Raw genomic sequence first — 15,087 nt, 5'->3', positions numbered from 1 at the left:
TCAAGTCAATATTAACCATTTTAATAACCTAAAAATAATTAAGTAAACAATATTAATAATCTAGATAATATTAAAAAGAAGAAAGCAAATTAAGAAATAAAATAACTGGAAATAGGGACCACAAGAATAACCAAAACCAACAAGGGACACCCTCCACATAGATACATCATCAATTGAGAATAAATAAACCAACAAGGGACCCCCTCCATAAAGATACATACAACTATTTCAGAAACATTAAACCAACAAGGGACCACATTAATGAACTGTGCAGATTAAAAAAACTGAAATGAACTATATTTTCACACACACTCCCGACATCAATCAAATGCTTGTTGACAAACAACATGCACAATGGAACAAATAACATATCTTCCCACTTATGAAATAACTGTTTAACATAAAGGTCCCCAAAACAATAAAACAAAAGTCAAAATGCATTAAACACTAATTACCATTTCGGAGCCACATGTTAAAAGCACATGCATACAAAATAAATACCAAAGTGACACAATAAACAACAAAATATATCAGAAATACACACTAAGCCTGTTAATCGGGCCGGCCCAGCCCAATCACAGCCCGATTCAGCCCGGGTCAGCCCAGTACGCTAGGGGGTGGGTACGGGTTAGGAAGGGTTGGGCGGGGAGTCGGGGGGTAATGAACAAATTTTGGTAACTAGAACCCGATTAGCCTAGTTATCCGTTACCGGATTTTTACCGAGCTACATCCCGGTTACCGTTATAATTTATTTTTTTTAATTTCTGGACCGTTGCCAACGGTCAAATTCAAAAATGACCGTTGGGCAACAACCATTTTTTGCAAAATGGCCATTTCGGCCTAGCCCTTAAGAAAATAGCCCTTTACCCCTAATAATTGATAAATTATAATTTTAACCTTTTAAAAACTATAAATAGCCCCCCTTCTTCTTTATTTTTCTCACAATTTACTCTCTTACTACTCTAATTCTCTCTTGATAATATTTTTTATTACTCTTAAATTCTCAATTACTTATTATTTTAAATTTCATCAAATATTTACTTTAGTCACTACAAAATTATAATTATCAAATATCAAGTATTCAAGTGAAGTGTGGTATCAATAATTCAATATCATCAAATATCAAGTATTAGTCTATCAACGGAAGGTTGATATCAAATTTAGTGCGGCATCCAGAATCCCGGTACACTCGTTTCATCTGTTTTTCTTCTTTGGTGTATATTTTTATTTTATTATTTAGAATTATTAATTTAATTTCTTAAATTAGTTTACATAATGGATATATTTAGAGCAGCCAATAAAGCGTGTACTAGTATGGATGGTAGTAGTAAGAGTAAAACGTCTAAAAAATCAAGAGGTGGTGCTGGTTCTTCTAGTAGCTTTACACATATTTCTGAAAGTTCACCTACAAATTTAAATGTAGATTATGAGCGACTTCAAGAAAATTATGGTATAGATGATAATTTAGATGATATTCAATTACTTGATAATCGTAAAACACCATCACCTACACATGGTACTACTAGTCAAAATACTAGGGGTGGAGGTCGTGGTAATACAAGTAGGCCTCTCTTCCTATTAAGAAGAATCGAAGATTAAGAAGTAAATGTTGGAATTTTTTTTGAAAACTAAAAGAAGATAAAAATATGTAATATTTAATGTCAAATTTGTAAGGAAGTTTATAAACATGAGACCGGAGGTAAGCAAGGGGGAACATGTCAACTTCGTTGGCACGTGGTAGATAACCAGCCTATTGCATGGGGTGCTAATGAAGAAGGTGTCTAGCAAAAACTTAACTCGGGTACTGATGGTTTAATGGGTAAATACGATATAGTGAAAGAACAGGAAAAATTAACTAAAATAATTGTTTTAGATTGTTTACCTTATAGTTTTGCTGCTTCACCATATCTTGTTACTTATATTCAAAGAATTTATAACTCGTTGTTTAAAAGTATTCCCAAAAGTACTTATAAAGTTGATATCTTTAGGCTTTTTGAACAATATCAAACATATATCCGTTATTTGTTCGCTAGTCTTTCTTGTAGAGTTTATCTTACTTCTGATATTGGTCGTGCTGTTAATGGAAATGATTATTTGACTGTTACATGCCATTGGATAGATGATAATTTTTGTATGCAAAAACTTATTATTGCTTTTAAATATGATGAAGATTAAAGTCACGCTGGTGCATTTATAAGTAATACTATCCATGAAGTTGCTATATTTTATAATATTTCAGAAAAAGTTTTGTGTATGTCATTTGAGAATGCTTCTAACAACAATTCTGCTATTACACTATTAAAATTGTATCTACACCCACCACTTCCTGAAATATTTCATGTGAGGTGTGCATGTCATATTTATAATTTAATTGTTAATAGTGACCTTGAATTATTTAGAAATGAGATCACTTTAATTAGAAGAGCCGTTGGTGTAATTCAAGGAATAATAGAAGTGATAGGTTAAATGTATTTAAGGAAAAATGTGTACAATATGGACTAAAACCAAGACTCATGCCTGAATGGCTACACTTGAATTTTCTGGAGCTTATTATCCTACTATTGCAAATGGTTTAGTTCATATTGGTGAAATTTCTCTTTTACTCCATAATTTGAAGAAGAAAGAAGGATATACTTTTGTTGTTGAATCTATGTTAGATAAATTTTAAAAATATTTCTACCCAATCCCCCCTATTTACCTAATTGGTGCTATTTCAAACCCTTCTATCAAAATGGCCATTTATCGCCAATTAATCACTGCTTTATATGTTTATATGGATATTGGACCAACTGAAACCCCTGATATTGAAACTTGTATTTCTAATCTACACAATCATTTACAAAACTTTATATAATTATTATGCTAACATTGTTGATGCTTCTGCTGCTGTAGATGTAAATATTCCTTCAAATTCAGTTTCAACATATGCATCCGGTACTTTGGAGGATAACGATGGTGTTGAAGATTATTTAATTTGGTCTACACTAGGAGAGCATCAACAAACCAGTAGCAAGAACATTGATGAACTCCAATTCTCTTTGCAAAAGTCACCAGAGCCCCGCACAAAGGAATTTTTACCGCTGGTTTGGTGGAGGAGCAACTCAAATCAATTTCCTGTTCTTTCGGCCATGGCTCGAGACGTGCTAAATGTGCCAATTTCAACAGTCGCATCAGAGAGCGCATTTAGCCAAGCAAGGCAGCAACTAGGAGATACCTGTCATTCATTGGGCAGCAACGCTTTGAAAATTCTAGTGTGCTTCAGATATTAGATAAGATCAGAACGGCGAAATCAAGGGCGTGAAGAGATAGATGAAGCGGAGGACCAAAAAAATGGAGATATAATAGTTTATGGTTCCGATTCAAGCGATGTCGGAAATCAAGAACCTCATGTTGACATAGATGAACTTACAAAAATGATGCAAAGCATGTGATGTACTCTTTCTTAATTTTTATAATTATTGTAAACTTTTAATTTGCAAGTTCAAAAATAAAAAAATCAAAATAGAACTTGCAAATTAATTTGAAGTATTATTTATTATTCAATAAAAATATAAAACGAAAGCCTTCAGAGTTTGATCCATGTATATTGCCTATTTGTCTTATTAAATAATTTTTTGTAGCCACTTACTTTCAAATTTTAAATTTTAAATTTTAATTCTAAGCCTTAAAAGTTTGCAAACACTTAAGTATCAATAACATTGAATAAGAAAAATAAAATATACTAAAAAAGATAAATATAAGTAACCCAGCCCGGTCCGGACCCGTTAAGCCCGATCCCGGACGTGCTCACAAAAAATCGCAAAATCCCAGCCCACTACCAGTCCGGAACCCCAACCTACTAACCAGCCCGGAACAATAACCGGACGGGTTATTTTTTTTCGTGTCCAGCTCGGACCAGCCCGTCCGGTTAATACCTTTAATACACACATCCAAACACATAAATTTTCATTTGTAAGAATATCCAAAAACCCTAGAGTCAAATAAGATTGATTTAAAAAGGATACCACTAACCCAAAAATATTGAAATAAACGACAGATGTAAGAGAAAATTACATAACCAGTCGAAGATTTTACATGGAAAGCCTCGTGCATTACTAACAAACCGACATTGTAGTGAGAGAGAAGAGGTTGTTTTGGTTCAGACGAGATGTTATGTAGAAATAAGATATGATTTGTGTGCGAGTCTAATTAATTAAAAGGGTATTGGGTCGGGTAACGGGGCGGTTCATGGAATATATGAGTTTATTTTGTTTGGGGTGGGTTATTCGTTTAGGAGGCGACACGTGGCTCGCTGTTTAAAATAAGAATATTTGTGACTGAAACTATGACAGTAAGGACCCTAGAGGTGAGATAGTAAAATGAAGATTTTTTTATACAATATTTAAAAGTTGAGGGATATAAATGACCCTTTTCCGTTTTTAAAAAGTGTCGAACTCCTAAATACATAGCCATAAATAGGGCTATGCATAATTTGGTAAATACCGAATTACCGTACCGAAACTGAAAATTTTGGTATTTGGTATTCGATATTTTGGTATTCGGTATGGTATTTGATTTAATTTAAAAAGAGTGGTATTAGGTATGGTATTTGGTATTTTAAAATAAAATACCGAAATACCGACACCGTACCAAAATATATATTATTTTGCACAATACACATATTATTAATTATAACATAAATATAAGAAATCTAAAATTTTACTTTTCTTTATTCTCTAAGTTCATCAATTAACCCTAAACAAGCAACAAGACATTTCTAATGATCAAATTTATTCTTTTATGTACATTTTTCTCTCTCCGGATTGATATTTGTTAGTTTTGGACAAAACTTTTGTCAACAAACACTTTTAGTTTTGTACTTTTGAGTACTTTAATTAAAAATATTACAGTCTCTTACTCTACATACTAATTAGTATTCAAATTGAATAAACCGAAATTACTGAACCTAATAAACTTAAATCGAAAAGAAAAAAATCGAATAATACCGAATTTAATTAGGTACACTTAATATAACATTTTAAGAAACAAAAATGCATTACGGTACTGATCGACAAAACACCCAGCCATAAATGTGATCACTCGTATCCATACCCGAGTCCAAGCTCCCATTCTCTCTTCCTCAAAAATCCCTACTATTCCCCCTCCCACTCAATCCATTAACAATGGCTTCCCCTATGGTCCTCGACCCAACACCCTTACCCAAACCCCCTTCAACCCGACCCGAACCCTCCATCCCTTCCTCCCCCTCCGACGGCGAAGACGACCTCTACGCTCGTCTCAAATCTCTTCAACGCCAACTCGAATTCATCGAGATCCAAGAAGAATACGTTAAAGACGAGCTCAAAAATCTCCGCCGCGAACACTTACGTGCGCAGGAAGAAGTTAAACGGATCCAATCGGTGCCGTTAGTGATCGGCCAGTTCATGGAGATGATTGATACGAATAACGCTATTGTAGGGTCCACTACGGGGTCGAATTACTATGTTAGGATATTAAGTACCATTAATCGCGAGCTGCTTAAGCCTTCGGCTTCTGTCGCTTTGCACCGCCATTCGAATGCGCTCGTTGATGTTTTGCCGCCTGAAGCTGACTCGAGTATTTCGTTGCTTAGTCAATCGGAGAAGCCTGATGTTACGTACAATGTGAGTTTTGTAACTTTGAACTATTTAAGTAGGGTTTATGCTTAATTATACGTTGATTAGGGTTTATTATGCTTAAATATGGTTGTGTGCTGCTTAAATATGTTAAATCTGCTTAGGGATTGTGTACTGCTTGTTTCAGTAATTACTATTAGGGTCTTATTCAATCAATCAGTTAATCAACCATGACTCATTCTTGAAACTAGTTGGGTTTGTCTATATGAATTCTCTGTATTTTCTTAACTCTATTTGGCCAAATTTCGTTCCTATACTGGTAAGTCATTTGTGTTTTAGGGCAAATTAGAAGTTTTCTGAATCTCACACATATTTCAGCATAAATTTTACTTAGAGGTTTCTGTAGCTTCATCCTCGGGAAAAAAAGAAGACAGCTCAATTTTGATCTTGATTTTTTTATGGGACAAACTTCACTTATCTCATATAGTAGAAAGTCAAATTTCTGTAGATTTTAGTGACCATCTTATCGATGAGACACCTAGCTACATGTGGCTGTTGGGCATAGAAGAATATCTGTAGTTACAGAGCAAGTCATAATCTACTAATATTTTTAGGCACTATGGTCTCCTAAGGCTTTGGTATAGCGGTAAGAGGACATTACGTGATATGTGGGTTAGGCACACATCTTGGGTTTGAACCATGTCGTAGACAAAAGTTGTGTTTAAGTGGAGAAGGTAGAAGGGTGGTCCCATATTCCACCTAATTTCGCACCTTGTGTCACTGTCTTCAAGAGGTGTGAGCGGTTGGCTTTGACAGGTACGAGAAGAGTTAGAGGACAACCTAAGAAGTATTGGGACGAGGTGATCAGGCAGGACATGGCGCGGCTTCAGATTTCTGTGTGGGGGTCGAGCATTAGGGTTAGGGGGTAGTCGAGCATTTTTCCCTCTTTGTATCGGATAGTCTGATAGAGTTTTGTCTAAGACTGCTAGCGGTTTATGTTATGTTCACAATATTTTTTTGTTTTGCATAGTATTGTGCTATTGCTCTTCTATTTATTAGCTGTCTCTTACGACATTATTTTTCTGGTTTCTTTTGTGGTTACAAATCTATTCTTTTGTTTCTTTTATGATATTATTGTCTCTTCTGTTGAGCTGAGGGTATCCCGGAAACCGTCTCTCTACCCTTCTGGGGTAGGGTTAAGGGTAAGGTCTGCGTACACTGTACTCTCCCCAGTAAAATCCCACTTTTACTGGGTGTGTTGTTGTTGTGTCACTGTCCTCAAGGATTCCTCGGTTAGAAAATAAAAATCTTGTAGGTTCTATGACGTTTCTGGATAACTATTAATTAGCTTGTTCTAGAGCTGGTCAATTGGCTTTCAGGGCCCATTCTGTATACTTGAGATAAGTTGTGTTTTTTGCTGAAGGACGGAAGAAGAGTAGTTTTTATGTTTGCAAAGCTTCAATAAACCATTTTGTTTTATAGATTTTGAAAGCTCTTTGGCACCCTTCCTTGCAAATTATCGTTGGACTTCTAAAGGGACCATCTTCCAAGTTTTGTGAAAAGGAACTCTTATAGACTTCTAAGGCTTTTCGATTATGTTTCCTTCACATTGTCCACCTTTTCGCAGGTCATGATTTATTTGTTAGTTACCGAGCTTATATTTTCTAACAACAGGATATTGGAGGATGTGACATACAAAAGCAGGAAATCCGTGAAGCTGTTGAGCTACCTCTGACTCATCATGACTTGTACAAGCAGATTGGTATAGATCCTCCCCGTGGTGTCTTGCTCTACGGTCCACCTGGCACTGGGAAAACTATGCTTGCAAAGGCTGTAGCACATCATACTACCGCGGCTTTCATAAGGGTTGTTGGCTCAGAATTTGTTCAGAAGTACTTGGGTGAGGTATGTATTGAAGCCTTAGAATTCCCAAAACATTGTCATTTTTATGCATCAATATATTGTTAATCACCAGTGTAAATGTCTGCTAAATCTATCTTAATAACATATGGGACAAAGAGTTGTCACTTAAAGTTCTTATATTTCCTTAAAAGAGCTTGAAAGAGCATTCAGTCTCTTCCTATGGTCTATATTTTTTTAATTTCCTATGTAGTAACCTTGTTTGGGAGTGAGAATAAGGCAATGAGCTATTACTATCTCCTTCGAAGTTGTATGACCTAGTTCGCTTTATGAGGATTCACTAGATTAATGTCTAGCATAGGATATTGATTTATTTGTTTCTTTTAAATTAAATATTATAAATATAGAAACCATTGAAAGAAGCTACAAATATAGAAACCATATGAAAGATGCTACCCGATTTTTAAATTAAAAAAAATAGAAATCATCAAGAAAGTTGCAACTAAAGAAGAATATTGTTGACTGCCTTTATCAAAAAAAAAAAATTGTTGACTGGGGGGCATGATCCTGCTACTTTAGGCTGTCACCCTGCACTTGTTGATGCGTTGGGTTCAGCAAACCTATCCAATATAAATCCAAATAAAGGACAAGTTGAAAAGAGGTGATTAGCAGAACAGCTTTCGTCAGAATCAAATATGTTTGCTTTTCACCATCCTAAACTCTTCCAGTCTGTCCGTCATACAGAAGTGTTGTTGCATCACAACCACCATATAGGCATATAGACGTGTGCTTGGTGATGCATTTCTTTGATCATACTACTCCGTTGACAAGGGCAGTATAATTGCTAAGAACTTGTTGTTATATAGTCAATTTTTTGACCATAAAGTAGTTTCAGAAGCATGTTCGAAAAGAAAAGTGCTGAGTACCTCATATAAACTCTTTGACCTTAATAGTACCCATCCTTAAGGCCAGTTGCAAGTGTAAGTGAACTAGATAAAACGGAATCATATGCCTGGATCATAATAGAGAAGGGAGGTCCATGGGACTCTTAACTTGCTTAACAATGTTAAAAAGAAGGTCTAAACAACAGTCCACAAGAATACTTCCTTCATATTATTCTGGGTTGCTTTTTCATCAGCAGTCTTGGTATATTAAATTATTAAGATTGAACTAGATAAAGCAGGATCAATTAAAGAAAAACTTCTACTAGATTTCTACTATTTGAAGATTCTTCAATTTCTAAGAACAATCTTGGAATTGGTAGATCCATAATGCACTTCCCTTGTCTGCTGACCTATAAACCTAAAATGTCGGAGTTACTGTTACTTTTTAAGTTTATTCTATAGGCCAAATGGCCTCGTGACCACTTAAACTTGTATCAGTTTGTAAACCCGATACATAAACTTATATTTTTCCCCTTTGAACACTCCAACTTGACATAATAGATACGAAGAAACACATTTGATTGTTGACCATGCTTATGTGGAAGTAGCATAGCTGACATGGCTAAATTGTGTGCAAATCACGCTGCCAAGGCGCGTGGATAATTTTTTTTTAATTAAAAAAATATTAGAATCAGAATAAAACATAAATGAGAAAGAAAAAAGAAAAAGAAAAAAGACCTTTCCCTCCCCTCCCCTCCCACTTCTCTCGTCTTCCCTAGCAAACTCCCACCCCATGTCCGAACAAAAATTCCATTTTCTATCCTACTTTCCCTCCCCCTCCCCTTTCCCCGTTTCTTTTTCCCTTCATCTCCTCCCTTCAATAATTTTCTCTCTTATTTGTTAGTCTCCACCCACCTTTCTAGTCCCAACCTCCCTCAATTCCTCTATAACTCGCACCTTCACCCATTATTCGTTGCCATCAACCCCCCCCCCCTTCCCCCCTTCTCTTCTTCTGTGAATTGAGAAAAAATTAGGTTGCTTTGATAGAAGAACAAAAAAATGAAGTGTAATTTTTTGTCTTCAAAGTAATTCACAGATGGCATTTAGTGAAAATACTTTTAAAATAAATATTTCTTAGGCTTTTTGGTTGATTTAGGTTGGTGGAACAACAATATATTTTTACTGAAAAAAGGTGGGTGAGGGGGGGGGGGGTGATTCGGTTGTAGGTGATTATGGGAGGAAGAAGATGATAGTGGTTAAAAATGGCTGAGGCTTGGTGTTGTTGACCCCAATGTTTTAAAAGGCGGGGGCGTAAGGCGGGGCGTTTTACATATGCCTCAGCGGGGCGTAAGCCCCGTAGGTATTTAATTTTTAATATTTTATAAAATAATATAATGACAGTTAATATTTATAAACAGGTAAAATTGCATAAAAATTGAAGAAAATTATATATATGTGTGTTCCATCCCCACAAAAAACTAATCAAACAATCTATTATACGTTACTTACAAACACAAGTAATTTGAATCTAAAAGAATAAAGTTTTCTATATGGAGGAACAAAAAGGATGATTAACCTGCAATTTGAACTTTGGATTTGCTGCTATGAAGAAAAATGTAGTTCTCTTTGTATTTGTAAAAAAAATTAAATATTCGTTGCTTTTGGGAGATATAAGCAGACTAGCGGACAAGATAAAAAATTGGGAAAACCATGAATTAGAGCTTAAATCAATAAAAATGATCTTTACTTTTAAATTTAATACTTTTGAGTTCCTTTTTAAACCTTTTGAGTAATTACCAAACTGACTTTTGAAAATTTGGGTATTATATGAAGGACTAATTCAACAAATTTTGTTTTAATTTGAAAAAGTCTCTAGGGCTTACTCCTTACTAAAAAAACACTCCCCAAACGCTCGAGTGTACGCCCCGAACGCCCGGGCGTACGCCCCAAATTGCGGGGCGTACGCCTCTTGAGACTTTCGCCCCACACCATCGCCCCGGAGAGTTTTTGGTACGCCTCGCCCCGGGGCTCGCCCCAGAAACGCCTTTTAAAACAGAGGTTGACCCCCTATTTCCCTAAGTAAATCCTTCCTATATGTATGTATTTTTTTGTTTAAAAAATGTAAATTCAAAATGTATTTTGACTTTGCAATGTTGTTACAATCGGAAAAGGGTCAAAATTGCCCTATCGTTTGGTAAATGGTTTAAAATTACCCTCCATTCACCTTTTGCTCCAAAAATACCCTCATCGTTATTTTTATTGCTAAAATTACCCCTCGATTTAATGGCAGAACTTGTGGGCTACAATTTTAATGTGTTGGCATCTTTTTACTGGGCACATGGCTCTTTGGGTCAGACAACAAATATGGGTAATATTGCCTGCCCCATTATCCGCCCGCCCCATTCCTTTATTACCGGTTAAAAAATAACCTTTTATAAACAACATAACCATTACCAAAATATAGCCCAACTAAGTTTTTCTTTGAATTGACTCCGATATCTCATCACTTGACTCATAATCGTTCATTACAAACCTTGGCCTCTTTTGTGAATAACTGATCCCTCCTCCTATGTCCATTCTGTCATCTTTCTTTTTAATAATTAAACAACCAGAAGAGCTTTTTTTCTTCGGTACAACCCCTCCTGATCTCACACTATCCTCCTTCATACCTTAATACATAAACTAAATCTCATAATCCCCATGCAAAAGTCACATTTAAATATTACCAAAATTATTCATAACTCCAAATTCTATATTTACTTATTCAACATTGGTAGATCTGAAATATAACTTAAAACAAAAAACAAAAATCCTAACCTTAGATGCAAAAGCGGCAGAATATTTTCGAAGATAAATTCAGGAGCGAGTGAGGAAAAATCGGCGATCATTACCTGGCTGGAAAGTTTCGGCTATTTGTCAGTTTCAGTTTCACTGGAAAAGAGATGCTATGGAAAACCCTCAAAATCTTGCAAACAGCAGGTCAAGAAAGCAGAAAAAATGGTACCATTTTGAATGCATCATCCCTGTTACATTTTGCAGAAGAGAGTATTTCAAGAAAAAGAGAGGCTCTTATAATTCTTGTTCATTATCCATAAAAGAGGAGGAAGAAGTGACAAACGATGAAATTACTGGAATTTTCCAGTAATTAGCAGCGATAAAATGTCCATAATCCCATCACCATTACCATCAGCTTTATCATCTTCATCGGGGAGGAAATCAAGATGGTACTTGTTCTTGTTCGGAATTACTAAATTTCCAACGAAGAGGAAAATTTTGAGAGAAAAAAAGAGAGCTTAGTAGATAGCCCTAAATTGGAGGAGAATTATAAATGGGGTGGGTCGGATAATGGGGCGTGTAATATTACCCATATTTGTTGTCTTACCCAAAGAGCCACGTGGCCCAATAAAAAGATGCCAACACATTAAAATCGTGACCCACAGGTTCAACCGTTAAATCGAGGGGTAATTTTAAAAGGGTAGCCCGGCGCACAAAGCATCCCACATTCACGCAGGGTCTGGCCTCACACCAAGGGGTGTGATGTAGACAACCTACCCTAACGCAAGCATTAGTGGTTGCTTCCGCGGCACGGATCGTGATTTATAAGTCACTCGTAGATAACTTTACAGTTGCTACAAGGCTCGAGGGGTAATTTTAGCAGTCAAATAACAACGGGGGTATTTTGGACCAAAAAGTGAATGAAGGGTAATTTTAAATCATTTACCAAACGATAGGAGTAATTTTGACCCCTTTTCCATGCTAGAATTCATCTCCTCCCAACGATCAATTCACCTTCAGTCTTTGGTGTATGGACTAATTCCCGTATCTAGTGTAGCTCTCTAGAACTTAAAATCAAGACCTCTCTCAATAGCAATTGCCTAAATACCTTTTAATTTCTGATTAGCTTCTTCGGCGTAACAAAAGCCCTGTTCAGATCCTCTCACTACAAAGTAATATAGAACGTCCTTGATATTCCTCCATAGAAATGATATAGAAACATGGACTTCCCCTGCCCCGATCATCTTGACTAGTAAAACACCTTGTATACAACAGTTTATGTAGAAGTGGCTGTAGAAACAGATCTTGCTTTCATCGCACCCAATCTAGCCGATCAGTTCAGCTCTCTCGGCAAGTAGCTTTGAATTCAATCATGTTCCCCAAGTCTTTATGCAGCTTTTCGGATCAATATCATGTCACTGCAAGTTGCTATGCAACTTCAGATAACATACAACTTTGTTCATGTTAAAATTTCATTCTCTTCCTGACTGAAGAATGATATTAGATCAGATTGTGTCCATGAAGAGTGATGAGACGCCATTTGTTTCTATTAATCTAGTTTTTGTCTTCTCACTTTACACTTATTCACTGATTCTTGCAGGGCCCACGAATGGTTCGTGATGTCTTTCGCCTTGCCAAAGAAAATGCTCCAGCAATCATATTTATTGATGAGGTTGATGCAATTGCTACTGCTAGGTTCGATGCTCAGACTGGAGCTGATAGAGAGGTCCAGCGTATCCTCATGGAGCTACTAAATCAGGTAGGCTTTTGTACATAGATTTAAAGTAGTTCTGGAAGAATACAAAACTCTGCATTGTTTGATGAGCCACCTTTTCCCCTTGGGTTTGTATTCTGTAGATGGATGGGTTTGACCAAACGGTGAATGTGAAAGTTATTATGGCAACTAATAGAGCTGACACACTGGACCCTGCACTTTTACGTCCTGGAAGGCTTGATCGGAAGATCGAATTTCCTTTGCCTGATAGACGTCAAAAGAGGCTCGTTTTTCAGGTGGGGTTTTGGTTTATGTTATATTATGATGTCTTCTTCTTCTTCTTATTCGTTCTCCTCCCCTAAAAAGAAGTGAAGAGAAAAATATTGTAGAAAGTTTAGATAGATGGATTTCTGAATTGCTTTTCTGCTTCTGCTGCAGTCTACCTGTGTTTCGTACAAATGAACCAAGCTAATGCTGGATTATTTTTTTGGCAGGTATGCACTGCTAAGATGAACTTAGGTGATGAGGTTGACTTGGAAGATTATGTTTCTCGCCCTGATAAAATCAGTGCTGCTGAGGTTTGTCTTTTAACTCTATAATTTTATTGGGCGACTGTAGGATGCTCTGGTAATGATAAAAAATTTGGAAGCCCCCACCAAACCCCCAACCTCCAATCCCAATGAGCTAATTTTTCTTTTTTAATTGGCTGTAACAGTTTTTTCCTTCATTTCTGCAAGACAGAAATAAAATATGCTGGACTACTAATGCGAAATGAAAATGAATTGAAATTTGTGGGTGCATTAGTAATGTATGTTGCAATATTTGCAGATTTCGGCCATCTGTCAAGAAGCTGGTATGCATGCAGTGCGCAAGAATCGATATGTCATACTTCCCAAGGACTTCGAAAAGGGTTACAGGACCAACGTTAAGAAGCCTGACACTGACTTTGAATTCTACAAGTGATTATTGTTAAAGGCTAAGCAAATACTTTAGAAATCTAATATGTATGCCCCTGAATGTTTTCTTTGTAGTCCTGGTGTATTGGATATTAAATGGCTGGTTGCAGCCTTTTAGTACAATAGTTCTTTCACTCTGAAAGTGTTAGTTAGGCTGTCTATTGTTTGAATTTGGGTGCGCGCATCTTATTTGCTGTTCACGTGCTGTCTCAAGCCATAAGTTTTTCTCATTGTAAGGGAGGTTTGCTAAGATACATTGAGTTTCCAATGATGCATTTCCTGTGGGATGTCTTGTTGTCCCACAAGTAGTGGCGGTTTTAGAACTAGGCACTGAGTTCTGAGTTGAAAGTGTGCATATTATTTTGTTCCATATTGTAGTGTCAGAAAAGCAATTTGCCAAAATTAATGAGATCCACTATGAAAACTTTAAAGAAATTGAACCCTCAATTTCAACTTCAACTGTTGACGGCAGAGAGCTTACCAAATGGGTTAGCCAGGGGCGGAGGGAGAGTAGAACCTACGGGTTCGGCCGAATCCAATAGTTTTGGTCCAAATCATGTATTTGTCTTAAGAAATTAATTGAACAATATATAAATTATTAATTTAGAATCCAATAACTTAAAAGTTTTAGAATCCCGAACCCATAAGTTTTAAGTCCTGTCTCTGCCTCTAGGATTAGCCCTCAACTCCGATGCATGAGCTAACCAACTGTTGCGTTTAGTTTCTTAGTTTTGTTTTTGGTCCTTTTCAGTGGTGCAAGTAAATTGTTAAGAGTACTCATTTTATGGAAGAAGTCTACTCTTTCAGTTATACTTTGTTTCAGAAAAATTAGACACTTGGAAGAGAAAAATAATATAGACATACACATCAATAGTTTGATTAAAATGGCGAGAATCATAAACATTTTGACAAGTGTAAGGAGTACTGATTTTAAAAGTAATGATTGAGTGGCACTTGCTTCCCTCAAATTTTCATTAGTAAGATGTGAATATTCTTTGCATAATAATTGACCATGGCTACGCGCGACGCGTCATAATATTTTACTAATGTATTCGTGGGTCAATTTCCACTGCCGAGTGCCGACTCCAACTTTTTCTCCATAATATAACTTGGAAATAGTTACTACAAGATTCCATTGCCCACCGAAAGAAAACAGTCTCCGCATCTTTTCTTTTTCTTCCTTCTTGTTGGAGTATAAAATATTCCATTGGTCCTTTCAACTTTCAAGGACAACGAAAAAGAAAAGAAAGAAATACAAAAAAGGGATCAGATTCGGACCCGAATTTGTAAAGGATTTGCATATA

The 15,087-nt window shown here is 36.2% G+C and overlaps 1 protein-coding gene across 1 annotated transcript; it reads left to right on the top strand.

Annotated features, from left to right (window-relative positions):
- Positions 1-5,044: 5,044 nt before the first annotated feature.
- Positions 5,045-13,925, top strand: LOC104086503 (26S proteasome regulatory subunit 6B homolog). Its single transcript, XM_009590777.4, has 6 exons — positions 5,045-5,642; positions 7,269-7,499; positions 12,714-12,872; positions 12,971-13,123; positions 13,322-13,405; positions 13,656-13,925. Exons 1-6 carry the CDS (start codon positions 5,163-5,165, stop codon positions 13,788-13,790), a joined length of 1,242 nt encoding a protein of 413 aa, XP_009589072.1. The 5' UTR covers positions 5,045-5,162; the 3' UTR covers positions 13,791-13,925.
- The last annotated feature ends 1,162 nt before the right edge of the window (positions 13,926-15,087 follow it).

This window comes from Nicotiana tomentosiformis, chromosome 2 (genome assembly GCF_000390325.3).
Source record: "Nicotiana tomentosiformis chromosome 2, ASM39032v3, whole genome shotgun sequence".
Lineage (NCBI taxonomy): Eukaryota > Viridiplantae > Streptophyta > Magnoliopsida > Solanales > Solanaceae > Nicotiana > Nicotiana tomentosiformis.
The sequence above is the reverse complement of the archived record's forward strand: the minus strand, read 5'-3'. Positions and strand labels throughout refer to the sequence as shown.